The sequence below is a fragment of the Aspergillus vadensis genome (genome assembly GCF_003184925.1).
Source record: "Aspergillus vadensis CBS 113365 unplaced genomic scaffold BO88scaffold_32, whole genome shotgun sequence".
Classification (NCBI taxonomy): Eukaryota; Fungi; Ascomycota; class Eurotiomycetes; order Eurotiales; family Aspergillaceae; genus Aspergillus; species Aspergillus vadensis.
The window spans coordinates 170,576-197,125 of NW_020292070.1; the positions used below are offsets into that span (position 1 = coordinate 170,576).

The window sequence follows — 26,550 nt, forward strand, 5'->3', positions numbered from 1 at the left end:
CGCCGAGTGTTCATGTATAGATTTAAGGCGTAATTTGGTAGTACTTGCAGCTGAAAACGATTTCACTGAGTGGCTGATATGAACAATGACACTGTTGAAACATTTACAGTGCAGAAATCTACCGAAGTAAACTCTGGCGAAAGGCTCTAGGTACCGATATAGGTTTAGAAGACAGTGGTCGCAGGATCAGATACTGTACCTTAACATGTGAGTTGTGGCTCACCGATGCAGAAGCCCTTGCATCTTGGCCACGACGGCTAGACAAAGGAAGTTTGCCTGGAGTAAAATAAGCGTATGCAACAGAGAGTAAGGATGCAACTTCTTCTGCATAAGCATTATCGCATGCGCCTTTCCCTCCAGATGTATATTCTCCCCTGAACAACCAACCTAACCTTTTTTTTATGGCAACATGGCTTGCGAAGGCTCTACACCAATAACACGATGACTATTTGAGCTGACCGCCATTACAAGCTCTTCAGTGTAGATGCGAGGCGAGGCGTCACCTCAGTAATGCAGATCTGCTCACCGATTGTATAGTGAGGTCATCTGTTTCGTCGCTCACTTCAAATCCCGTAAGCCAGGGGCCGTCTCTAGAGCGAGCTGCAGGGCTCCACGCCCTATTTAACCCCTTTGTACTGTTAATTGGATTTCTCTCCAACAGCGGCCTCAGGCCTATTGAGACACTTGATTCAGACTAGTAAAGGGCCACTGTAAAGCAGACATAAGCTTATATCAGAATTGCTACACTCCTTGCGCTTCTTGAAATAGATATCCCACAATGGTAGTCTCAAGCCAGGCACGATCTCTTTCCCGACTCCTTACAATGAGATCCCTTGCGAACAGAATGATCTGTTCCTCCTGTTCCCTCGTCATTCCAGCTCCTATGGCGAATGCCCATGTGATAATCATGATCCCTACATAGGAAGCTGTGTGAAATATTTCCTCCTCATGCAGCACCGGATACCCTCGTATAATATGCTGGAGGATGGTGCGGCCAATCTTCACACTTTTCACAATTTCTAGGATGTACAAGTCACCCATTATTTGTGCGAGGTCCTGATCACGACGGCCATAGTGAGATAATTCCCAGTCAATGGGACTGACAGTCACATACCCGCTGTCTGGCGATGCATCTGAAATAAGGAGGCTGTAGGGCGTTGTTAATAAGCTAAGCAAAGACACCATTGCAAGATAAGTAACCAAGACAAGGAGTGAGTTTCATACTTTCTGACTGAGAAATCCCCGTGCACCAATGACATCCCACAGCCTTCACGTCGTTCGATCTCTTCAACAGCATACTTTCGTACTTGGTCTGCAACGCCATCAAAAAGGTGGGGGGCAGTTCTGATCTTTTCCTCCAGTATGCCCAAGTAGAAGCCATACATTGTGTCCCGGCCTCCTGGGTTCTCGTGCAAGTCAAATCTGCCGCCCCCACGCTTCGATGTCGAGGAGTGAAGGGAACCTAGCCAGCTGCCGATTGCATAGCCCAGGGACGCGGCAAAAGTAGGGGACATATTACATCCAGCTGCAGAAATGATGTCCACGAGAGGGGTTGTACCCTGCAAGTCCTCCATGATCTGCACATTCTGCTCAAAGAAGTGATACGGACTGGGTGTTCTCATAATAAACCCGTCGTGACGTTTTGGCGCCACGAGGCCTCGCGCCAAGGACTCCAAAATTCTGTATTCGACTTGCTACAGATCGTGAGAATCCGTATCAGCGGGCGGATCACTCAGTTCTAGTTGCACAACTCGAGCTACTCACAGATCGACTGGCTGAGCACGTAACACCAGGGACTAAAGTCACATACTCTTTCGAACGCTTGATGATGACACTCTTGCTCCCATCGGCGAGCGGGTGAGCAAGTAGACCACGGTAGGTGAAATTCACGGCACCACCACTCAATTGCTTAATATTGGCACATTCATAAGGTGTAGACAACAGGATGTTGCGGATGGGAGTGATATTGTCAACGTGACGTTCCCTCTCAGCCGCCGTGACTGGTTCATGTGGAACCGGAGAGGCCCCATTTGCATCTATCATTGTGATGCTCGATAGGAAATAGATATGTGATATCGTGATAGAGGTGGTACTTGGTACTCTTCTGGGTACCTGAGCTTGCGAAAGGCTTTGGTCCCCGGTAATGTCGTGGTTTATGAACCATGGAGTACGAGGTACCGGGGCCACGGTCACAATGGAACTGCTTTAATCGGCTCTACTTAGACAAGGATGAAGAGTGCATAATGCACGATCAAATCCTGCAGCTAGGGTGAGAACTAAGTTTCCGATCCAAGAATGATTCCCTAGCCGCACAACTAGTTAGTAAGTTTAGTACTCCGTACTCGTGACCCCTTTCCGTTTAGGTCAAATACTTTGGATATACATGATTGCGCGAGAGGTGGGTTGCAAGGCACTCTCACATTGAATGAGGCAGCAAGGTAAATGTACTGTCCACACCGAACTGCCCCGGCTCGGTGGGGAAATTTCAGCAGCGTCGTGCATGCCGAAGATGCGCCACAAGATAGCATGGTGGACCACAGAATCGGCTGGTTAAGGATAGGTCCTATCCTCTTTTGATGCAACCTGCCTTGTAGACCATTGTGGGAGAAAGTTGAATTTTGCCCCTTGCGTTTTAATGTGCATCTCCTGGATAGGCAATGAGCTGCACCATGCCTACTTCAGCTCTTGGCCTCGAAGGTTTCTGGACAGCCGCGTGATCACCCAGAAGTTACGTGTGCACAACTATCCCTTGCCCTAAACAGCATAATATCTACAAAATCCCATGGGGAACGTAATATCATCCGGGGAAAGCCACGAAGAATCAATCAATCCAGCTCGGCTCCTTCAGTATGATAGCTACCTTGTTTCGCGTAAGTATATACCACGAAGTCTAATAAAGGGGTAAAGGCGTGGAAATGGGCTGATGCAGCTGCATATGCAAATCTTCGACGCTTGTAGACACCAGGTTTAGTCCTGAGACTTTAATTACTTCTCTCCCTTAATGTGACGTCCGCTACATTCACTTTCAGCGACATCTGCTTCTACTGCCAATGAGCCCCGATGCCGACCATGAACGGTACCATCCAAGGGAACGACCGTCGAAACCACGATACGAAGGAGAGCCGATGCAACGAAGGGACCACCATGAACGACAGCCAGAGAGAAGACCGCCACGCGGACAGGCCATATAGTCACTTCAGCAAGTACGAGAGAGTATTCATTATCGCTATGGCCGCGCTTGCTTCTCTCATGTCCCCGATTTCGAGTCAGATATATTATCCAGCACTTCCCGTACTTGCTGATCACTATCAAGTATCCGATACATTGATCAACCTCTCCGTGACTGTTTATATGATCATTCAAGGGCTAGCACCGTCATTCATGAGTAGCTTTGCTGACATAAGTGGACGCCGACCAGTTTATATCACATGTTTCCTCATTTATGCTGCGGCTAATGTCGGGCTGGCACTTCAAGATACCTACCCAGCGCTAATGGTACTCCGCTGTATCCAGAGTGCAGGTAGTAGTGCAACAACGTCGCTTGGCTACGGAGTCGCAGCAGACATTGCAAGTCCATCTCAAAGGGGTAAATACATGGGCCTTATAACTACCGGCTTGATGACAGCCCTCTCACTGGGCCCCATCCTTGGAGGCATCCTCGTTCAATGGCTTGGTTGGAGGAGCATCTTCTGGTTCTTACTTATCCTAAGTGGGAGCTACTTACTGATCTATACTACAACGATGCCGGAGACTTCCAGAAAAGTCGTGACCGATAGACACAGAGTTCCACGTTCGTGGTGGAGGAAGAGCTTGGTCCAACAATTTACTTCCCGTCATCACGATCCGCCAACATCGATTGATGTACCAGCGCATCGGGTGCAAGCTCAATCAAGCACCACCAAAAAACCTGGATTCAATCCATTACAGTCTCTAAAAATCTTCCGAGACAAAGCAGCATCCATCGTTATATTACACATCGGGTTGGCCTATGCCTTACAGATCGCCATCATGACGAACATGGCCAACACCTTTGGTCAACTCTATCATCTCAATACGTTCAAGCTTGGCCTATGTTTCCTGTACGCTATGATAAGATACTACTCCTGGGTTGCTATGTTTTGTTGCACAGACACCCCCATTATAATGTTTCTACGCTAACGTTTGGGACATCACTCCACGGTTGTGAAATTTTAGACCCATCGGAATTGCTGGATGTACAAGCTCTATGCTGACTGGAATATTCACGGATCTGAATTACCGACGCATTGCACGCAGAATGGAGGGCACAATTGCTACTACTACTACTACTACTACTACCGCTCCGTTGTTTTCTGAGATCAGCGACTTTCCGGTAGAGAAGGTCCGTCTGCAAGTTGCTTTGCCACTACTTGGTGTCGTAATCCTAGGCGTAATCCCATATGGCTGGGTTTTGAGCCAGAATATGCCTCTGTATGTACCGTTGATCTTGCAGGGCGTGATTGGATTCTGTGCCACTGGGTGTGTGAATATCCTGAGTGCCCTTCTTGTGGACTTCTTTCCGGAGCAACCTTCAACGGCATCGGCAGCTGCGAACCTTGTTCGATGTTGGCTGGGTGCGGTGCTGGCTGCAGTATTGCAGTTTTTGATTTCTGGAATGGGCAGGGGTTGGTGCTTCACTTTTTTCGGCCTGGTGGTGCTTGTTGCATCCCCATTGCTCTGTGCAACATATTGGCGTGGAATGAAGTGGCGCACGAAAAGGATGAATCAAGCCAAACCCGATGAAGGAACTCGGCTCGCCGAAAGAGAGCACTGTGCGACGGCAACCGGTTCGAAAAATGGGTCGGAAAGCTAGGAAGGCATACAGGTGAGAGGGCATGAGCGTGGGTGCACACGTATTTTGTGTATTCAGGATGTACCATATTAGCATGAAGAGGTAGCCTGGGGAATCACTTTGGTCCGTGTTCAAAAGCTTCATATGACTAGCTCTTTTGGTTTTGAATATTATTTTAACGCTCTACTGTTCTCCGATACGGTAGCAGTGCACTTTCCTCGCATTACAAATGGACTGAATAGCCCAGATGGTATTTCCTACTTCTGCAGACAACTCTAGTAGCTCATTAAGCAGCGACTAGATGCTCCTTGAAGCTACCGACACTGGGGCAGTCCTGAAATACGGACGCCCGAAGATTCAGATGCAACCCCAACGCAAACTTTTCAACCAGGACTAGGGACAGCAGTGAATCCACTCCAATGTTCGCAAATTCGACATCATCCGTGAGCTCCTCCGGGCAGATAGATGTCTCTGAGGCAATAATGCCCATGGCTTGTTTTACAAGCCTAGTGTCGTCACGGCCTATCGGGCTGATTTCAGCATCGCCGGGCGTAGAGGGTGGCGTGTCTCGTTCGATCGAAGCAATAGGTCTGCCGGCGGATACTGATATTGGTGATTGTGTGTCCGTGAGGCTGTCAGAGATAGTCGAAGAGATGGATATACCTTTGTGGGACACTGGACTTTCCTCAGGTGGATCGAAAAACCGGCGCAGCAGAATCCGAGGCAGTGGACGCATCGTCATACCTCGAATTTGGCCAACAATTTGCCCATCTCGAACCACAAAGACGTCGCTTATGTAGAAACCATGTTTTTCTTTTGCCGGTTTCAGACTGGTGTACGATTGGTATCGTGCTCCGGGGACCAATGGCTGGCTAAATTTCATCGACTTCCAACCATCCATGACGTAGACAGTATCGTGGTCGTCGAGTGCGTTGCTCCCGTTCAAGATAAAGCCTGCCACATGAGAAACGCTGTCGATATAGTTGGGAGCTGCCGTCCATCCATCCTCGCCAGGCGGAAGGGATACCTCGGCCACCCCTTCCAGGTGGTGCAGTACCACAGACTGGATTCCCCGGTATTTCTCGGAGTAATCGACAAGCGTTTTGAAGAGAGTATAGACCAGGTTGCCAGACAGGCGACTGGCTTGTCCCTCCTGGGCCAATCGATACAACACCTCAATTCTGCTTAAGAGTAACTCAGTTTGGGTATCCCATTCGTCCGACCAGATTTGGCTGTCTCCATACGTAACCACTCCCGTAGCTAAGGTTTCGCGGGAGCCATGGCCGTCCTCCAGGGCGTGCTCAAAGGACATTCGGACCGAAAGATTCTTCAGGTCCGCATCTGCGCGCACCCGTAACCACTGGGGTTTCGCTTGGCTTTTTTTGGCAACTAAACCCTGAAGAATCTGTACGTTGCAAAATTCCATTGACGGAAGATCAACCTGAGGTTGGTGTTTGGTATATATGTAATTGGCCAGGGATAACGCCATATCAGGATATGCGAACTAGGCTGGTCAGGGAAGAACATTGAGTGATGAAGGGTGGAATGAACCATACATACCACAGACATTACTGGTCGTCCACACATTTTGTGTCCAGATATTATCTTCAAGAGTCGGTCTTCCATAATGTTAGACTGCATTAAAACGGTGTGGCCATTCTCTGTTGACGACTCTTCGAGAATTTGGTGCAAGAGAGGAGTTTGGAAAGCTGGAGTCACTGGAGCTAGGGCACCACCATCTTGTGTCCTGAGTCCTTTGTCTTTGAGTAGCAGCCAATTGCCGTTGTATTGGATCCAGTGATTTTTCATATCCCATTGGTACGACGGGAGGGTCAGCAAGCGTAAATTTGGCTCAAATGGTCGATACCATTCATTCCAGTCGATCTCAACCCCAACTTCGTGCAATGCAGACATGGCAGCTGCAAATGTGCTCCAGTTACTCTGATCTGACCTCATGCTGGGGACCATGCATGTCATATCCCGTATAGTTGCTCGTACAGCATTGCTGTAGGTTTGGTGGACTCCAATTTCAATAAAGGCAGTATTGGCATGTATAATTCCCGCCTCCTGCGCCCTTTCAAGTGCCGCAGCAAACCTTACAGTTGCCCGTGTCGCCCGTTCCAGATATGAGTCGGCGAAGATGTCTCTGCTAGTGACAATGTCTGCTAATAAGGGCGAAAGGACTGACGCCTTCGGCGAGTGGAATGTAACTGTTCGGGAAATCTCACCAAAACGCTGGAGGATTGGTTCCACATGAGCTGAGTGGAAGGCAAAGGGGACGTTGAGTTTGGTGGTATTATACCCATTCGACTCCAGAGACGCCTGGATATCGTCCATGTGTTCGACGGGTCCGGCAATGGTGACATTACGCTGCGCGTTAATACAAGCCACCTCGTACTCTTTCCCAAGCGGTATGCACTCGCAAATCTCATCGACAGATGCTCGTACTGTAACCATGCTGTGTGTGCCTATGGTACACAGCTCCTGCAAAAGCAGAGCTCGTCTGCCCACCAGAAAGATAGCATCGCTGGCAGACAATACACCAGCAGCATGCAATGCAGCGTACTCTCCCAGGCTTGCCCCGATGACTACATCAGGCTTCACCCCAAGCATACGCCACAAGTCAGTCAGCGCAATCTGTACACATGTTGTCAATAATTGCGTCATTAGAGGCGTGGCCGCGGTGGTGTCTTGGTCTTGGCTTAGGATGAGTGGGATGATCGAGGGGAAACCGTGGAGAAGACATAACCTATCCAGGCGCTGGATCGTCTCTTGATATGAAGGGTATTCTTCGTATAGTTGTCGGCCAACGCCTGTATAGAACGACCCTTGCCCGGAAAAGACAAAGGCAACCGATGGTCGCTTCTGAACTGGTCTCCGTAATTCCACCTCATCGAGACATGTCTGAAGGCGGCGGGTCAGTTCCTGGGGAGATCCCCCGTTGACGATGACGCGGTATCTATGGTGCATCCGCCTTGCCGTAGTGGTATACGACAGACTGGGAAGGTGCGATGATGGGTTCTGCTGAAGGTATGTAATCAAGCTCCGGATGTTGCCCTTAAGAGACACTTTACTTTTCGCCGAAACGGCAACGGGAAGGGTTGGATGGGGACATGCTTGCGGCGTACTCCTCACAGGAGGTTCCTGGAGCAGCAAACATGTGCTTCCCCCTGCAGCGCTGAAGTTGTTGACCAGTGCGTATCGCCTTCGGTGTTTGTCATAGGCCCAAGAAACAGTTTCCAAAGGGATCTGTACATTCAACGTCCCAAGATCGCGAAATTGCTTGTTGATCGCTGTTTTGATCCCAACATGTTTCGGAATCGCACCCTTCTGGAACATCAGCAGCGTTTTGACTAGCGCTGTAATACCCGCAGCTGCCTCTCCATGGCCCACATTTGCCTTGACGGAGCTAACATACAATGGGTGCGAGCGTCTCTTTAAGCCTGGGCAGAAAACATTTGTGACAGATTCGATCTCGGTAGTGTCGCCTGCCTGCGTCCCCGTGCCATGCATCTCAATCACATCCACATCCAGTGCATTGACATTTGCCTCGTTCAAGACCTGCGAAAAGAGATGCTCCTGTGTAGGCGCATGAGGATGGGTTATGGAGCTTGCATTCCCCGCATGGTTTGTGGCAGAGGCTCGGATCACACCGAGAATATTATCATTATCGGCCTGAGCATCTGATAGACGCTTCATCACGATTGACACGATGCCGTCTGCTCTGCAATAGCCATCCGCTCCATCATCGAAGACTTTACAGCTTCCAGTTTTGGAGAGAAAATAGCCACGACTGAGGCCGGCAAAGCTGTCAGAGCCCGTCAACAAATTTAATCCTCCAGCAACCACAGTGTCCGTCTCCTCACGTATCAAGGCCGAACATGCAATTTGGATTGCAGCCAAACTGGCCGAGCACGCTGTGTCGACACTGTAGCTCGGACCGGAGAATTTGAAGAAGTAGCTGATACGACCGGGAGCAAAGGCACGGTAGTTGCCTGGAATAAAATAGGTGTCTATATCCTGCCCGGCATTGGCCTCCCGGTAATCGTCCGAACAATGGCCATAGTATGTACCCACTCGAGTGGCCATCGTAGATGGTGTCCGATTAGGGACGAATCCAGACTGCTCCAGCGCTTCGTAGGCAGTCAGAAGTGCCAAGCGATGGGCTGGATCCGTTTGGCCGGCTTCCCGGGGAGACATTCCGAAGAATCCATTGTCGAAGAGCCCGGGGTTGTCTATAAAGCACCCAAATGGGGTGTGGCTGGTATTCTGGCGCTTTCCGGTGATGTCCGTATGTGTTTCTACATCGTAGCGATCGGCCGGGATCTTCTTGTGCACGTCGCGCCCCTCCACCAGAAGTTCCCAGAATTCGGCCAAGTCGTTGGCACCGCCAGGCAGTCGGCAGGACATACCAACCACTGCGACGTCCGTGCTGGTGGGGTTGGTAGGTTGGTTCTCTTCCATGAACACCCATTGCAAGTGCTCTCGAAAATCGACAGTACAGTGTGGATAGGTAGCCTGGGCACGGGATATCAGGGTGTTCACAACTGGACAAGACTGGAAGACTGACTCCAGACGGAGGTGAGCTTTGTCGTTCCACTCCGAAGACGAGAAAACAGCTTCGGCAACATTTCCCCACTGAATGGTGCCTGCCAGGAGGCAATATATGGCAGACTCAAATAGCTCACGTACAGTCTGAGAGCCCAGTGGCTTCCCATCAACCATGGAGAGCAAGCGCACAGTGCCAGGAACTCTCCGATTGGCAATTTGGGGGTTGACTGTTTCAGCTATGCGGGAACTATCAGCACGATCGTAGAGATGAGCTGCATGGCAAGGGCCTCCATACACTGGCAAAGCGGCGTGGCGTGCCGATGCCAATTCCCCCGTCTTTCCAAATATCTTTGCCAGCATGGACGGTGGCCCATTCACAAACAGACTGCCATCTGGTTCGACAACACTGATATAGAGCCTGCCCGTGGTTGAGGCATCCTAGATCATTGTTAGGCTTTGCTGTCCAACGATTTGCTGCCTGCTTACAATGGATTCGTTGAAACGGTCGAGTGTCTCTTGTACTGTTGTTGGATGTATGTGCTTCACAATCACTGACCAGCTTTTTGGCGGAGCGTCTAGTTCCTGCGGCTCAATCTCCTGCTGCTTCTGGTACAGCAGATAGCCTGTTCTCATAGCAATCCGAACAGCTTCGGCTGCTGTTTGAGGAACGTCTAATAGCGTTTGAGATGCAGCAATACCTGCAGCAGCCAACAGACCTAACCCTAAACCAGTGAAGGTTGAATTGCAGAAGTTGAACTCCTGCGGGTTGCGCTCGTAGCTCCTGAATTGATCAACATTCTACTTCAGATCCCCATCCAGTATCATAAGAATTGAGGTAGAGACTTACCCAAGGAAGAGAGAGAGATGAAATAAACAGGTAAAAGCGCACTCGAAAACTGCGGTTAATGGTCCTCCATGCCAGTCGAATGAATCAACAAGATCCAGGATTGAATGAAATGGAGGAATGAGAGTCCTTAGTTCTGGTGGGAGTCGCCGAATCTCTTCGTGGGCGACAATGGTCGCCTCTTCCAGAAAACGTCTCAGGAGTCCATGACTCCGTGATCGAGAGACGAAACGGAGTCTCTGGGAGAGATCCCGTAGGTCAAACGCCGGAAACTTGTTGCTAAAGAAGACTACTCTCATTTTGCCCGTGTCTTTCCAGCCAGTCTGGAGCTTCACGGCCGCAAGCAGGTACTATACGATATTTATGAAGTTGAGCGTCAACACGGCTATCAACGCCGCTATAAGAACCCTACATATTGCTCACTTAGCTAAGTTAGCGGTCAGCGTCGTGTGATCCATTACCCGTGAAAGACGTGGATAAACAGTGCGATGGGATCTCCTTACATTGCTCTGTATGTGACTAAACCGGCATATGCGCAGATAAGGTGCATCGAATATCAGCACGAGGAATTCGTGTAATAGAACAGATATTGCAGATACCACGGCATTCCCACGCAAGGGACGTGTTGCCTTATCTAAAGCAAGGGTCACTGGCGAATGGATTTTCTTGGCTACGGGGGAGTCCTAACGCGTTCTCGGCCAGGCTTGAAGCGTGCAGGCAAGGGATAAGACTCCGTCGAGGGTGGCTGACACGCATCGTAGCTAGATATCACAGAGACGCTTATTTCTACCTGGCCTTTCAATCAAGCAAACGAACCGTCTCTATCTCGCATCGCAAGGCACACATTCGGATCGAATGTTTTCTTTGACCTTAGCAGCCTTTTCGGCCCTTATAGGGCTCATTCTTAGTACCAGTATCCTGAAATGGAGACGACGGCAAATCAAACTACCACCAGGCCCTCCACGCAAGCCACTGTTTGGTAATTTGGGTGACCTGCCTTCTGACGATGTACGGTTATGGGAGTTTTGGTTGAAGCACAAAGAAACTTACGGTAAGTTCTCCGGCCGGGCCATAATGTCGCATGGAAATATTGTAGTGACGATTTAATACCAGGCCCTATTAGCTCATTGTCGGTCCCTGGGCGGACGATGATCGTTCTTAATGATGTCCACCTTGCTACCGAGTTGTTGGACAAACGATCAGCGATCCATTCGTGTCGCCCGAAATTCCACTTTGCATCCATGTCGGCCTCTCCTGTGCTTGTACCGCTGAACAAGTACTAATGTTTACAGGGCTGGCTGGGATCAGATGTTGGGAGTAGTCGAATACTCTGATCGATTCCAGGAAATTCGGAGGGCTCTTCACCAGGGAATTGGTTCGGCGAAATGCGTATCGCAATACAATTCAGTGCAAGAGGTGGAAGTTCGCCGATTCCTTCTGCGCTTATTGGATGATCCACACAGTTTAAACAACCAGCTACGAAAGTATGTGGCGCAGCAATCAATAGCATCAAAGCTGATCTAATGGCATCCAGAATGACCGGGGCGGTGGCCCTTCAGATAGCTTACGGATACACGGTGGAACCGCACGACAATGACCCTCTCGTTGACCTGGCCGAGAGAGCGGTGCACGACCTTGGTCTGGTCCTCACTCCGGGAAACTGGATAGTAGATGTCTTTCCATTGTGTAAGTTTCCGAGTGAACATCTATCATAGATCGCAGTGATTCATTGGCTTCTAGTAAGATATCTGCCGGCCTGGCTTCCGGGGGCCAAATTCGTCCGGATGGCAGACAGCTTCCGGAAGACTGCCACAGCTTTCTGTGATGTGCCGTGTACATTTGTCAAGCGACGACTCGCCCAGAGTGACTTCCGTTCTTCCTTCCTCTCGAATTCGCTCCGGAACCAAGAAGGGTTGTCAGAGACCGATGAGTCCGTGCTGAAATGGTCCGCCGCAGCGATATATGCTGGAGGGGCAGATACTGTACGCCTGTCCTTGGGGGCTCTGTATAGTCATACCTGCAAGTGCTGACAGCTAGTAGACCGTATCGACCTTGGCTACGTTCTTTCTCGCCATGACCCTCTATCCCGAAGTTCAGGCTAAAGCACGAGCGGAAATCCAGTCCGTCTTAGGGCCGGATCGTCTTCCTGGCTTCGAAGATAGAGACAACCTCCCGTACATCAATGCCATAGTGAAGGAGACTCTTCGCTGGCATGCCACTGTTCCCATCATCACACACAAATCTATCGCCCCCGATGTGTGCGACGGATATGACATCCCGCAGGGATCTTGGGTCATGGCTAACGTCTGGTTCGTGTTACGCATGGGAACTCTACGAGGAATTGTTCATTGTTGACTTATCCCTTCAGGGCTATGAACCACGATCCAAACACCTACGTTGATCCCTTTTCCTTCAAGCCAGAACGCTTCTTAGGCTCCGAGGGGCGTTCGCCTGAACCTGATCCACATACCTTTGGATTCGGTCGACGAATATGCCCCGGACGCAACCTGGCCAGAGCGAACATCTACCTGACCGTTGCGCAATCTTTGGCCGCTTTCCAGATCAGTAAGCCGAGGAAGAATAGCACTGACAGTGACTTCCGCCCAGAGTTTCAAGCAGGGTTTGTCAGCTCGCCAGTCCCATACGAGATCGACATTCGGGTCCGCAGTCCAGCTTATGAGAACCTCATTCGCACGGTGGAGACTGAATATCCCTGGGAACAAAGTCACTCCAAAGAGATTACATCGCTTGCTTCCTGAGGCATTTTCAGTTATCGTAGTAGTGGCGTCACATGTAGTACTGGAGATCTCTTCCCATTGTTATGCAGCTTCCTTGCACGAGGCGAATAGTATAGTACGTACATAGTTACGAATGTAGGGGGGCATCGATGCGCTCGTTCGCCAACGCCCATGGTCACCCATCCTCTAGAATGTACTGATAAGCCTGGCTACTGCAGAAAAGAATGCAAGATCTTTTATTCTCGTGATATGACGGAAGGTAATTCAGCCTACAGACCGCCATTTCTTGGTGGGTGTGCGAGTATTGCGCATTCTACTAGCACCAATCAATGCAGCTCCGGGATATCAAGATAAGGGTCATGACTCGTAATTGAGGAGGCAAAGCAAAAGAGCGTAGGAGCTTTTGGAGCTAGTGGAAGCAGATGTCTACTTTTGGAATATGCCTCCTCAACTGACGGGAACGCCGATCATGCCGCAAGGACATAAGATGCTGCTTTTGTCCATTAGCCCCTTGCGACTAGCCTACATACGTGCAAGCAGGCATACCAGGATGCGACGGCTATCGATTGTGTTGATGAACAACACGGCTTCGTATATGCAAATTGTTGCAGTGCATACATACAGGGAGAGGTGACGTGGCCGGCAGCTCACATAGATAGTATGGAAATATCCATCTGTAGTGGTCGTCCCTTACGCTTGAGGAAGAAAAGCGTTCCATAAAACTCGGAACTTTCCATCTTCAACCAGCCAGACAAGCAACTACTACTACAACAACAATGACTATCTCAAACAACACGGACAACGAGCTGTTGCAGCTTGACAAGGCACTCGGCACCCTCAACAATGCTGCGGAAGAGTGTCGTGTTGCGATAACATGCAACACAAGTGACAGTGTTGAATGTCACAGCGCGGTGCACGGTGCGCGCCAGAAATTGATTGTAGAGACGCTCAAGCTCCTCCAGGTCGTTCAAGGACCTGTAGATACTGTGCAGAGCTGGTTTGACAAGGTGAGCTGCTCGCCGTCCTCCTGTTGCCCAGAATCTACCCTCCGCTAACCGGTCAGACGGCTCATATCGCAGCAATTCGCTCATTGTTGGAGATGGGAGTGTTTGACAGGCTTCCTACAGGGGGCGTGTCACGCACAGCTGAAGAGCTGGCCCAAGATTTGAACGTCGAACAAGATCTTGTTGGTGCGTCTATATATCCATCTCCTGAGTCTATGTTGAACACCAAATGTCTAACAAGTTTCGGTTCAGAGCGCCTGATGAGAATTGCCTCGACATATGGTCCTTTCGAGGAAGTCGGGCCTAGCACATACAGACATACCCCGTTTTCTGAAGTTTATCTGCGCCCAGAGATTCGTGGGTTATTCCAGTTTGTGTGAGTAGAAAACACCCCGTCTCCATTAAAGGTCCTGTTTGTATGCTTCTAGCCTGCTGATCTCTTCTATGCCGGCAGAATGGACGAGCATATGCCGACGCATCTCAAGATGCACGACTTTCTCGCGTACAATGGGTGGAAATCGCCGGACTCCGTCTCCAACAACCCTTACACGTACACGCACGAAACTGGGGGTAAAGGCATGTTTCAGCACATGGCGAGCTACCCTAGTCGAATGGAAGCCTTCAATAAAGGGATGACTATGCAAGCCATGACCTCTGGATGGATGCTCGAAGTATATCCTTTCAAGAAGGTCATCTCTGAGCAAAAGCCAGCAGCCAATGATCCTGTCGCTGTTGATATTGGCGGCGGTAAAGGCCGCGCAATCCGCCAGATACGGTCTCTTTGTGATGGCCTGCCTGGGAGATACATACTTGAAGATCAAGAGCATGTTGTTCGCAGCATTGTCCCTCCACCTGATGGAATTGAAATGGTCCCTCACGACTTTTTCACGGAACAACCAGTTAAAGGTAAGCTATCTTCATATTGTCTCTTGTGTGCTGTGGACCTAACTCATCGATCTTGCAGGTGCATTGATTTATCTCATCCGCCGGTGTCTTCACAACTGGCCTCCTTCCAAGGTTTCTGAAATCCTAAAGAAAACTGTAGCAGCGATGGAGGTAAACAAGTCTCGCCTTCTTATTGAGGAGATTCTAGTCCCTCAGACAAAAGCAGGAATTGAAGAAGGGTGGATGGACGTACTCATGATGTCGCTTGGTGGTAAACAACGAACGATAGAAGAATGGCACACCGTGCTCGCTGAGGTTGGCCTGCGAGTGGGCAAGGTATACCAGGTTCCAGGAAGCTGCAATGGTATCATTGAGGCATGGAGGGTTTGAATTGATTAGTCGATGTTATTCAACTTCTATTGATTCAAGATATTATCCTAGTACGCGCATAAAGCCCTAATTACAATAGGTCATGGCATTGTGATAGAAGGATCAGAAATACTTCAGATATACTTATAGACGGGGCCTATTCTTGGGTCATGCGACGTCAGATACAGTCCCAGCAAGTTCCTCTCAGCAAGGCAGTAGACTGGAAATAGTTCCCAGTTTTGGAGGTATATCACATTCACCAGTAAAGGGTATGTCAAGCAACTTGTCTAGAACAACTCCAATACGAGCAGCTTTATAGGAAATTCGGCCCTATATAAAAAGTACCCCACTTTCAGCTGAGATATCCATGCGTTGGGGTCTGATGTGGATGCTGCTGATTAGACTACATGTAATACAGTACCACAAGACAAGGCTCTGTGAAGTCATTCCTCTCCTATAATTCCAACCTCGCCATGATCCCATAAGCGCCGGTGACAATCTCTGACACTTACACTACCTGTCTGTCTTTTTAAAAAGACAGCCATTCGCAGCTGAATAAAGCTCATCCAGAAATAATACACTGCCCAACTACAGGAAAGCTGATCGCGAAAAGATGCCCTACATAGTACATGGGACAATACGCATCCACAACTCAATTTTGCCCATCCACTCCCATACTTCAATATGGCAAGTCATTGGCAGGGCAGCATCGGTAGTCACCCTGGCAGGACTTGCAGAGAAAAGTGCATCAGTTCGTGGTCCAGATCATCAGATCATACAAACATGCCCCCAGAACCAGTTCTTGACCGCGTGCGATAGGCTCAAGATCTTAATGCTGCGAGCGTGAGCGCCTCTCCTGCTGGTATTACCTGCCTTTACCAGCAGACCGGAAATGATGAGGGTTTGCCTTCTTCTTCCCACTTGTGATTGACGCCCTTTCCCATACCTTCTTTGTACTCCGCCGAGAGAGTTTTTAAACCAACTTAAACAAGCGACGTTGCAAATTCATTAAGACCTGAAAGAAAGCTCGCATGCAGTGAGCAATCAACGAGAAAGAGTCAAACTGACGAGTAGCTTGAGCTGCTGGCTGACGTGGATACCAGTCTGGGTAATATCCTGCAGTTACTTGGAGATGTGAGTCCAGGTCTCTGCCTATTATCATTCCAGGCTACTTAACTTTTGTGCAGCCGCATCAGCTTCTACTTATGGACACGTGGAAAGCAACTAGTCTATAGGATATAACGGCCCGAAACTACTAAGTATGAGCCCCTGCCGGTGAGATATACATTCCTATCACCTTCATCATTTACCGTCCAGGATATACTGAGAAATTCCACCAGAATTCCTAATAGTACGCAATCCGAAGCGTATCCTTCCCACTCGTCAAGCTCCTGCGCGCTCGCGGTGCAAACCCTAACGCCCCATCCGGCCTCTACGATAGACGTCAGCCCCTCCCGCCCTCCCCTGCCTAGCTCAGCCAAACCCAGACCCTCACTAACATGCATTGCGGATAGAAAAAATCCTTTTAGAATGAGCCTTCAACTACTGTCACCTCGGGAATAGCCCGCTACTTGATACAATCCAAAGCACGCATCGATTACGTCACAGCACTCGCGGATTTGACCCCCTCTTTGAGCTCATCTGGACCAACGAATCGGTCCCCCGCTGACACAAACTCAGGGACTCCTTCAGATACTACTCTCATCACACTCATTCTTGAACTTGATGGCCCGGACGCGAGTAGATGGACGTGTCTGCACAGAGCGGCCACGTACGAGACTGCCGCAGAGGTTGCGGGAGTTGCTTCGGGTTCGGTGCATTGCCGCTTATCACGACGTCGGACGGGTGGCCGGCTATCTTTTGTGCGGCGCTTTTTGGAAACCTGGGAGCTGAAGCGGAGTTGGCTGGGTGTGTTCTGGGTGGGCCTTTAGGTGTTATTTATGAATGGGGATGGAGTCTGCTTCAACGTGGTGGTTCAGTCGGGGGACGAGGCGGTGATGGAGCTTGTGTTGCGGATGGGGGATGACACCTTCGGATGTGGCAAAGGAGTTGTGGGGATCGAATAGTTAGGGCTTATGTGTCTGCTTTGGAGGATGCAGGTTATGATGTCCGTGTGAACGGCGAAGGGGAGGATAGGGATGTCGATGTTGTTTTATAGTTACTGTATCTACGTCCCCGGACGCCTCCTTCCTCAAATCGGGGTGATGTAGATCCGTCAACAGATCCAGGGTATATGACTCGTCGCGGAAGTAGTGACAACGAATGTTGTTCTTCATGGACGTCGCCAGAGAATGATACTCTGCATTTTTCATGACACTTTACGCAGTTGTCTAACCATTCATGAAGATCCATATAGTTTCTCTCCGAGTCCGCAGCGAAATTCCCTTGCTTTCTGACATGGCCATTTCTCAGATATAAAGATTCTATCAGTTGTCAGCCTACCTTCTTGTTTTCAAAGAGAGGAAAAGTCACTATCTGGCGTGCTGACTTGAACAGTAGCCCCATCACAGAACATGTCCTGTCGTGGTTCACCTTAGTCTAATGCAATTGGCTGCCACTATAGATATTAGGGTTTGGGGGAGCTGGTGCAAGTGCTCAATGACAGTATCATAGATATTGCTTTGAGATACAATTAGTGGGATCCGGAGTTGGCTGATAAGTCCTGAAGTGGTATTGTTCGAACTTCATATGCGTTCTAGACAGGCCTGTATTCTGCTGGAAGAGCAAAACATAAGCCTGCAAAACCGGCAGAACCTTCCATTGACCAAGATCTGTTTGTTTGTCAAAGGAGTGTGTTAAACTGTTCTTTAAATCATCAAACGTGATTGTCTTGCAAGAATTGGCAGAGGTCACGTATATCTGATATATTAAGACAGAACTCACAATTTGGCAGTTATACTATGACGGATTATGCTGAATATGAGTTGAGACTACCGACAGCGTACAGTAGCCATCTTATATGAATAAGACATAAGTTCGAGAGTGATACTGAAAGATGGGGTCTGCTCTGCCAGCAAGAGACCGCGCTGCTGGCTGCCTCAAGCGCTCTATGATCACCACAAAAGGTGGCCCCAGGCCACATACTGTTAGCCCGTGAGTGAAATTTTTTTTTCTAATAGGGCGAAGTAAGTGCAAACAAGTGAATGCATGGTACAGGCGGGCCAGTGCTTAGGTTCTGTAGCACTGCCTATTCTAGCGGTGGACAATGTAATGGAGTTAGTACCGCAGCGGCAATTATTGGTGTTATAACTGCCAGGGTAGGCGACAGCTCATTGGCCGCTTAAGCCCCTCCGCAGTTGTGACAGCAGGTCACATGACCATGGTTGATGGTCAATGTGAGCTTATAAGTGATGCGCGTTCTGAGTCTGTTGAGTTAGAAGAGTGTATGCCTGGAAGATATACTATACTGCAGATAAATGAGGATTGGATGGGTTAAGAATCAGGCTTGGAAGTACGTGGATAAATGTGCACACGGGAATAGCAGAAGCCGTGGTGAAATGGATAGCCAAAAACTGTGTCAACTGCGGCCGTTTTGGGCAGCCCATCTGCCGTCTTCCAGTTTAAAACGGTACTAGTAGTGAAGAGATAAGCAGGGTTAGTAGACAAACAGGATTTATGTATAAATAAAGATTAAAAAGTATAGAATAGAAATTAGAGATCAAGGCTACTTAGTTGACGTGTTTATGTAAAATTCAAGATTATTTAGATCTAGCTTGGGATGCAAGACCTGATTGGGAAAGATAGGGAGTCCCGAAAACCAGTATGAGGGTATGATTAGTAAATTTTCAAAAAAGAACAACAAAAAGGGCTTTGTTGGGAGTTAAAATTGAATGTGCTTCATATTTATGCACTCCATAGAATCTGCAAACCCAAGGGTAGGTGCATGATGATAGTAAGACCATCAGTACAGGATACTTACTACTACCGGGGTTACTCCGTGGAATCGGCAAGGGTTCCCTTCTGGTTCCTGGGCTCTATATTCAGGACTAGATTGATAGATAAGTATATTGACGATGGCTTGGAAAATGAAAGACTTCCGGGAATTTACGATGAGATCATCAATATGTACGAAAGGACCACTTGATCTAAAATGATGATCCAGAAATCCTGATTGTGAAAAAGAGAGATCAATAAATAAAAGTCATCAGGATGGATGCTGGCTGCAAGGTATGAGCCCTCACGTGACGAGATGAGAAAAGTTTAGGTGAGAAGAAGTAGGTTTGGGATGGTATTCATTTTCAGGTATGAGGGAAACCGGGCTGGCAAGGTTGGGAATCATAATAGTAATAATCAGGAGGTGTACACTTTACTGCTACTGCAGTACAACCCTCGGGATGCAGCTTCACTAATGTGCACAGACATCCGCGAAGGGATTTTCTGTTTCCCTCCCCCTCCCATTCTCCTCTCCTTCGTGGTGGTGCCTGGATGGAGGGAGGGCCCAGGCTTGCATGCATTGTTGGGCCGGATAGTTTTGGGAACCGGGGTGGGAAGGAAGGGGAAGGTGGAAGGGTAAGGCAACGTTGAACGGGTCAGTAGACTAGTAAGCGTGGCCGTCCTTTTGGGGTTAGTTTAGTAGGAGGGGAAAAGGGTGTAAAGAGTGGAGGAGGGGACTTTTGGCGGCGATATATACGTTGGAGCTTGAAAATGGCTCGTGAGGAGCAGAAGCAGCTGATGTGGACATGATTGCCCTCGCTTAGACAGGATTGATCGGCCTGATGATGATGACGAGAAGAAGAAGAAAGGGGGGATGTAGTGGTGGTGGTGGTGGTGAAGTAGTAGTGGTGCTGGTACTGGTGTTGGTTTGGTGAAATGAAAAGGGTAAAACGGCCAGTTGATGATGATGCGTTGGTTTGGAGCATGGATGGACACGTAGGAAAACGGGTAAACTGGATCTGGATGTAACTCCTCTTGTATGACCTTTGCTCTGATTTTCTCTATTATTGTTTTTAATTTCTTCCTTTTTTGTTTTCTTTCTCTTAGCCTTCTCCTATTTTTCTAACTCGTTAATCTAATTATTAAAGTATGGAGGCATTTATATTTTCTTTTCTTTTCATATTCCTTTTTTTTTGTTCTTTTTCCAAGTCCCCTGGTCCTGTGGAATGTTAAAGTTTGCCAGTGACCAGCGAACTTGCCATCTGCTGCTATGTGACTTTAGTAACCAACTACTACTGCTACTACTGCTACTACGGACGACTAACTAATACTACCACTTACTAACTTCGGAGCCTGAATAAGAAGAAGAGTAAGAAGAACTAACTTTTGCCGGATACCGAACGGGAACCTCGTGCGCATCCGGCCAACGCAGCAACAGGACGAACCGAACTCGATAGCCGTCACCCGAAGGCGTAAACCAAGAAAAAATCAAAAAAGAAGGGAACCAGAAATTGAAGAGTAAGGAAACCGAACAGAAAGATGTATGAATGGATGGATGGCTGTGAAAGGAGAGGACAGACAGTAAAAGTAAAGTGAGCAGCGAAACCCAAAGAATCCTGGAAAGTTCTGGGTCCACCAGGCCGATTTGCCTCCACCGGGCGTCGTCGTCGTCGTTGCCCGTCGGAGGAATAGTCCCAAGCGTCCGCAGGGCCTTTTTTGGCTTGTTCTTGTTCGCTGGGGCTAAGAATAAGCCCATCGCCGCCTCTCTTTTCTGTCTCCCTCTCTTCTGTAACGCGGTGCGGGTTGCTGCAATGCGCTGATCCAAGCATTGCAGCAGCGCCGTTCTTTGACTCAGCAAGTCATCCATGACTCCCCCCCCCCAATTCTTCCCTCTTCCCTCCCTCCACCCCCCATCGGCCTCCATTCCGTATAAATTGACTTTGGGCTGCGCTTTTGCCGCTGCCACCTATTTATTCGTCTTTCTTCCGCCATCCTTTGTTCTCCTTCTCTCCTCCCTTTCTATCTTGTGCTTCATCCATCGAGCCTTGACTTCTTTGCTCTACTCTACTTTCGGGCTTATCCCTATCCGCTATCCAGCTTCAGCTAAGCTACTAGAACTCCGATCTTCGGTCCCCTTCCACTATACATAGACCGCCATCCACCCTTATCTGCCTGCCTCCTTATCACGCCTCCTCACTCACCTCCTCTTTCTCCTCACCGGACTACTGCTCTCCACGTCACCCTCAACCGCCCGACACTCTTGCCGTGCTCTTCATCAGTCCTCTCTTTTCGGACTGCATAACATAAGTTACTACTCTTTGCCATTTGAGCATCCTTCACGGTCACTACCAGTCCTTCTCTGGGAACAACAAGAAGCACCTCATTTCCAGTCCTCCTATCGTCATCGCTGCCCCGGCGGCTACTACTAGCTACTCTTGACACCGCCTCTCTCGACTCGCTTTCTCGCCACCACTTTCATCATGGCGCCCCGCAAGCCTCGCTGCAACTTCAAGGAGTGCAAGGAAGCCGCTCAACGCATCGTCGGAGACTGCAGCTTCTGCAGTGGTCACTACTGCTCTAAGCATCGCATGCTGGAGGCTCACGCCTGCACTGGTCTTGAGGACTGCAAGAAGGAGTCCCACGCCCGCAATGCCGATAAGCTCAACAGTGAGCGGACTCACGTCATTAAGGGCGTATGAGATCCTTCTCTCCCTGGAGATCTCACAATAATTCTCCCTGCTGTGATCTTCTTATCCTTCCTCCTTTCTTTATTATTCCGCTGCGTCGCAAACTTCATACATATTATTAGCGCGGTGTTCCTACTTCCACACTACACACTTATTGCCGGCATTAGCAAGTACTGCATGGCCAGTAACGCTTTCCGCGACAGTTCGCCACCTGGGTTGGGGAGGGAGTTTTGATGTTGATACTGTTCTGTTTGGCGTTCACACAGCTCTGGAGTTTCGACGGCTACATTATATTTATTCTTATTCTTTTGAGTATTTATTTGCTGCATATTTCCTTATCACTTTTTTTGCAGTGATCGTGTTCATCTTCCCATGGACTTCCCGCGGGCGGTTATTGGCAACGAACCGATACTAGACAATATCTCCATCTTCCAGTTCGTGTTGGATAGAATTGATGGGCTTTCCCCCCCGTTTGTGAATGGTTTTGCTATTTCCATTGGCGTGTCACATAGCCAAGCGGTCATAGGTATATATGCATATTTGTCCACACCTTCCACCATCAATTGAACCCATAGATTCAATCACACCCACCTCCCGGAATAGCTTAGTACCATCCATCCTCAGTGCGGTGGCCGGAGATTAGTCGTGTGCCAGCTACCCACGTAGCTGTAAGCTCAGGTAGCTATCCCGCCGTTCTGACCATTGAGCGTGCAGAACGTAGCAAGCGTCATATGATAGTAGCCCGAACAAACCTCTCCAACTAACTAGTCCCGAACTCCCATAGGTTGAAACCAACCTGACACCTAGAATCCCTGCAACTGAGAACAGAGAAGACCTCGACCCCTCCCCACCCCCCTCCTCCTAGAACCAAAACCAGAAGCAAAAGCACCCACCCATTACTACGACTAGTACATGACGAGCCTGAAACAAAGTGATACGATAGCCATCGAGCCTGTACCACGGGGGAAAGGGCACTTTTTCTTTTTTAGCCCGGTCCAATTTTTGGCCTACCACGTACATAATTAGCCAAGAGAAATTGAAACATAACCACCCAGGAAAGGGGTTAAGTGGGAAACATACATGTCGTGATGTTCACTTAGTCTGCTCAGATACTTGTTTAATTCTTCGACGCGCTCTTTGTGAGTTTTGACCCCTTCTCGTTTCAGGCGCTCTTGCAGCTGTATATGGTTGTTAGCTTATCTTGTCTGTTTGTGACATAGACCTTCATCGCTTCATTCTCCTTATAATAAGAAGGTTTTCGAAGAAGCAGCATGTACATCAACCCCATACATGAGTAACAAACATCAATCAAACCAAGAAAATTAAATCAAACCCCAAAGAGTAAGTAGAAGAAATGTAATTAATACATACCCTCTTCCGCCTCATCTCCTCATACTTCCTCTCCGCTTCGGTCTTCCCAGCTCCCGCAGAGCCAGATGCTGAGGAAGGCTCATGTTCGTCAGTGCGAGGAGGTTCCTCTTCAGCGCCACTTGCAGTTGCTGATGTTGTTGTTGTTGTCGTTGTAAGTTGCTGCTCCTGCTGATTCTTCTGCTGCTCACTCTCCTCTCCACTGCCTGGGACGGACGATTTCTTGCTGCTGCTCTTCTTCTTTTTCTTCTCTATTCGACCGTTGCTGGTCTTGGAGCCTTTCAGTTTAAGTTTGCCGCCTCCTCCGGGGGTGGAGTATTCGCTTGGTGCCATTTCCCCCTGACTTGTTTTCGGGTATTAAGTTGATTATTGTTATTATTGTTCTATGCTGGGGGATAGATGGTCGTGCATTGTTAGGTTGATGGGGAGGTAGTATGGATGATGATGATGATGGATGGATACTACTGAATGGCGATTTTGGTTGCCGCTTTAAGCGGGTCGGTCAGGTGACTTGTATGGTTTGTACTATTGGGGGTTGGGTTTATGGGGGATGGGATGGCGAGAACAACTAGCCTTGATGTATTGTCATATATTATACAGGAGAGAAGATCCCTAGAAAGAAGAAGATTGAACTCGTTATGTCTGTTTATGGTTCAACGTGGATGATGGCTGTTTCATGGGCATGCTGGCGGGCTCTACATATGCGATATTCTATGTCTGACACCATGCTTGGAAAGTTACTGGGAACTGTTAACTCAGGGTGGTAGCAGAATTTAGCATGTTCTGTTTGCTTTATTAGTTTAATATCTAATATGTTTCCCTTATGCCCTGCGATTCTCATGTCGAGTTCAGCATCAGTCCAATTATTTCATCCCGAAACTCCATCGTAACATATGCACATTAATCGAATGGAATCGGGCGCAGCCCGGATCCGCCCCCTCGCTTTCGCATTTCAGCCCCTGCTGCAATTGTGCTGGGTACCTTGATTCCACAGCAATCCCCAAAGTAGTCTGTGTGGTCGGCATGGTTGTGGTCGTGGCCACCCTCGTGGTCGTGCTCGTCGTCTTCCATATCATCTGTAATCTCTCTCATCCCGGGAGCCGCCGGCAGCAAGCTACCGAACAAAAAGTGCTGCATGATGGGAAGCTTGCCCAAAACCTCCTTGGCGAACATCTTCTTCATGCCACTCTCGATCTTGCTCCAATTCTTGGCTCCTGATATGTCATCCAACATTGGGCTGTGCCACCGTAATCCCTTCACGGTTTTCACGCTATCCACCCATCGGACCTGATCCAGATAGATGTATTTGTCACTTTCCTCCTCGAGAACTGCCATGTTGTGGATTGCCAATGGCGTGATGTAGGGATGTGCGACGAGCTGGGAGGCACCGAAGAGGAACGGTAGGAAATGGTAATCATCGAGACCCCACACTCCATGTGATCCAGCGGGTTCCAGGTAGTACGTGGTTTGTATATCACGCATGAGGTTCATGTAGCTCACGTATACATGGAAGACGATCGCAGGGAAGTCCGTGGCGGAGAACAAGTGCACCTGACGTAGACACAGCAACCACATCATGAAGTTCAACTCATGACCTGAACCGTAGTCTAGTCGGTCGCGCGACCCGAGCGAGTTGATTAGATAGGTCGAAGCTTCTTCTATGAGAGCTTGATCTTGAAACCCGAGTATATCCTTGTGCCACGCCGCACTTTGTGCTGCGACATCGTCAAATAGATCGCGAAAAGCTGGGTTACCAAATCGCGAGCCGCCTTGGTCCAGTGACGGGTGTGTCTCGAGAAGCGATCGGATTTGAAATACTATAGACTGGATTTTGGTGATGATGGGGGATGGGCTGCCGATCTCCGTGGTTGCCCGCCCCCGCACTGAATCGGAGAGACCGAAGATGAAGGCGAGGATCAAGGTATGGGTTGAGGAGGAGAGAAATAGGTCATGGTCTTGCTTCGATAATATCCGACGCACTGGGCGCGCATACTGATGGGAGGAGAGATCCGGAGGACTGGGGAGAGGCGGGGTGACTGGAGCAGGTTCGCGGGAGGAGGGCGTCTGAGACTTGGCTTTACTCGCACGAAGTTCCGAGAGTTTCTTGGAAAGGTCAATCTTCGGTTTCGGTGCCGGACTGGACGCGGAAACTTGTGAGGCCATTTTGAGCGATATAATTAGGAGGTCGATGCGATCCAGTCTTCCTAGTGACCTTGCCGCATGACAACTGGCAGAAGATTGTTGCTATCGTTGGACGAAGATGTGATAAGCAGCCGCGGTCATCTGACACCGCCTGCGATGGGCTGACTGGCAGAAACGGACCGCCTGACAGTAGAGCAGCCACTGCCCCTTTCCCAAGGAGGTATAGCTGTAATGCCACAATATTGAGGCATACACCAGTGTATTCTGGGTACTACTATTGTCATTGGGTGGCGACAAAACCTAATGGGGTGAACAATGGCGCTGGAAAGGTTATCCGAGTTCAGAACAGAGTTGAGCCACATCGGATTCATCGGATTGGACTCGGCCTTTGCTGTCATCCGAATCCGTCCGCCGGGCAGCCCACCAAATCTCATCGAGGAGCCTCGGACGGAGGCTTACTCCGCGCCGTGGATCATGATGGCATATGCGGTGCAACGCCCCCGAACCAACTGACATCACATTTTGAACACAAAGTTTTCGACTCCACGAACGAGGAAGCAAAGTGGACCGATCGATTTTCAATGTGGCTAAGTCCAGGGCTTCGGTTCGGATTTTCTGGAACATGAGAGCGATATCCGCTGTGAACCATGGATCGGCGCGGCTGAGTTGAGGCACTATTGACTTGAAGGCAAGTACGAGCGAAATCGTTCAGCCTGGGGAAGGTTTCCGGAAGACAGATCTGATCGGGTGGATGGGCTGAAAGAGGGACAGTCTCGGAGGGTAAACTGAAAACCATAAGTAGGTAGGCATCGACCCTTGCATTGGATATGACTAGTATTGGAGAAAGGGTCTCTATCCCTTATTATTGTATCGTAAGCGAGAAGAAGGACACGGCGGTAAAATAGGTACAGTAAGCAGGATACTGCTTTGAATGTTTGTTGTTTCACTTGGGATTCAGTCGGTCGCTGCCTTGATTCCAACCTGATCCAAGATCGGCCTACTCGTTCCAGGATTATTGCTTCTCAGCGGGATTTAGGACGTGTTCTGGAAACCAGAGCGATAAGGGACCAGGAATGCATCTCGACTTACAGTACTCCGTACTCCGTTGTCGCCTGCGCAGATAAGTCCAAAACATGGGACACGGTTGGTTAGATGCACAACATTTCACACCATGATTAGACTCGACTAGCCCAAGGTGCCTGGTCCCTGTTCGGTGACGCTCTATCGGGTCTGAAGGAAACTCTGTGCCAGTCAGACAGCCATGCTTGGTTTCCGGCTA

At 49.2% G+C, this 26,550-nt stretch overlaps 9 protein-coding genes across 9 annotated transcripts; 4 read left to right on the forward strand and 5 right to left on the reverse strand.

Moving 5' to 3' along the window:
- Positions 1–731: 731 nt before the first annotated feature.
- Positions 732–2,219, reverse strand: BO88DRAFT_408623 (phosphotransferase family protein). Its single transcript, XM_025707752.1, has 3 exons — positions 1,765–2,219; positions 1,225–1,694; positions 732–1,147 (listed from the first exon to the last, which is right to left on the reverse strand). The coding sequence occupies exons 1-3, from the start codon at positions 2,041–2,043 to the stop codon at positions 742–744; spliced, it is 1,155 nt and encodes a 384-aa protein (XP_025557988.1). The 5' UTR covers positions 2,044–2,219; the 3' UTR covers positions 732–741.
- A 925-nt stretch (positions 2,220–3,144) lies between these two features.
- Positions 3,145–4,940, forward strand: BO88DRAFT_474815 (putative MFS transporter; the record flags this gene model as incomplete). Its single annotated transcript, XM_025711846.1, has 2 exons — positions 3,145–4,079; positions 4,195–4,940. The coding sequence occupies 2 exons, from the start codon at positions 3,145–3,147 to the stop codon at positions 4,829–4,831; spliced, it is 1,572 nt and encodes a 523-aa protein (XP_025557989.1). The 3' UTR covers positions 4,832–4,940.
- Positions 4,941–5,096: 156 nt separating this feature from the next.
- encA (non-reducing polyketide synthase encA) lies at positions 5,097–10,504 on the reverse strand (the record flags this gene model as incomplete). The annotated part of the gene is made up of 4 exons (XM_025705296.1): positions 5,097–6,314; positions 6,371–9,799; positions 9,908–10,142; positions 10,209–10,504. 4 exons carry the CDS (start codon positions 10,502–10,504, stop codon positions 5,097–5,099), a joined length of 5,178 nt encoding a protein of 1,725 aa, XP_025557990.1.
- Positions 10,505–11,128: 624 nt separating this feature from the next.
- BO88DRAFT_447167 (cytochrome P450) lies at positions 11,129–13,097 on the forward strand (the record flags this gene model as incomplete). The annotated part of the gene is made up of 6 exons (XM_025710342.1): positions 11,129–11,184; positions 11,498–11,689; positions 11,740–11,891; positions 11,946–12,187; positions 12,246–12,514; positions 12,574–13,097. 6 exons carry the CDS (start codon positions 11,129–11,131, stop codon positions 12,962–12,964), a joined length of 1,302 nt encoding a protein of 433 aa, XP_025557991.1. The 3' UTR covers positions 12,965–13,097.
- A 622-nt stretch (positions 13,098–13,719) lies between these two features.
- Positions 13,720–15,222, forward strand: BO88DRAFT_474833 (O-methyltransferase; the record flags this gene model as incomplete). Its single annotated transcript, XM_025711847.1, has 5 exons — positions 13,720–13,950; positions 14,007–14,133; positions 14,200–14,323; positions 14,402–14,853; positions 14,912–15,222. 5 exons carry the CDS (start codon positions 13,720–13,722, stop codon positions 15,220–15,222), a joined length of 1,245 nt encoding a protein of 414 aa, XP_025557992.1.
- A 5,010-nt stretch (positions 15,223–20,232) lies between these two features.
- Positions 20,233–21,276, reverse strand: BO88DRAFT_184470 (uncharacterized protein). The gene has a single exon (XM_025701772.1). It carries the CDS (start codon positions 20,996–20,998, stop codon positions 20,405–20,407), a length of 594 nt encoding a protein of 197 aa, XP_025557993.1. The 5' UTR covers positions 20,999–21,276; the 3' UTR covers positions 20,233–20,404.
- Positions 21,277–21,948, forward strand: BO88DRAFT_184469 (AN1-type zinc finger protein). The gene has a single exon (XM_025701771.1). The coding sequence runs from the start codon at positions 21,555–21,557 to the stop codon at positions 21,771–21,773; it is 219 nt and encodes a 72-aa protein (XP_025557994.1). The 5' UTR covers positions 21,277–21,554; the 3' UTR covers positions 21,774–21,948.
- A 798-nt stretch (positions 21,949–22,746) lies between these two features.
- Positions 22,747–23,462, reverse strand: BO88DRAFT_458297 (DUF1754-domain-containing protein; the record flags this gene model as incomplete). The annotated part of the gene is made up of 3 exons (XM_025711033.1): positions 22,747–22,768; positions 22,842–22,939; positions 23,133–23,462. 3 exons carry the CDS (start codon positions 23,460–23,462, stop codon positions 22,747–22,749), a joined length of 450 nt encoding a protein of 149 aa, XP_025557995.1.
- Positions 23,463–23,885: 423 nt separating this feature from the next.
- On the reverse strand, positions 23,886–25,518 carry BO88DRAFT_184544 (serine/threonine-protein phosphatase 2A activator). Its single transcript, XM_025701773.1, has one exon. It carries the CDS (start codon positions 25,290–25,292, stop codon positions 24,030–24,032), a length of 1,263 nt encoding a protein of 420 aa, XP_025557996.1. The 5' UTR covers positions 25,293–25,518; the 3' UTR covers positions 23,886–24,029.
- Between the last annotated feature and the right edge of the window lie 1,032 nt (positions 25,519–26,550).

Coding starts and splice junctions, on each gene's coding strand:
- BO88DRAFT_408623 (XM_025707752.1), bottom strand. CDS start 2,043: ATGATAGATGCAAATGGGGCCTCTCCGGTTCCACATGAACCAGTCACG. Junction 1,695..1,764: donor CGTGCTCAGCCAGTCGATCT/GTGAGTAGCTCG, acceptor CACGATCTGTAG/CAAGTCGAATACAGAATTTT. Junction 1,148..1,224: donor GGGGATTTCTCAGTCAGAAA/GTATGAAACTCA, acceptor AACGCCCTACAG/CCTCCTTATTTCAGATGCAT.
- BO88DRAFT_184470 (XM_025701772.1), bottom strand. CDS start 20,998: ATGGAGGCCGATGGGGGGTGGAGGGAGGGAAGAGGGAAGAATTGGGGG.
- BO88DRAFT_184469 (XM_025701771.1), top strand. CDS start 21,555: ATGGCGCCCCGCAAGCCTCGCTGCAACTTCAAGGAGTGCAAGGAAGCC.
- BO88DRAFT_184544 (XM_025701773.1), bottom strand. CDS start 25,292: ATGGCCTCACAAGTTTCCGCGTCCAGTCCGGCACCGAAACCGAAGATT.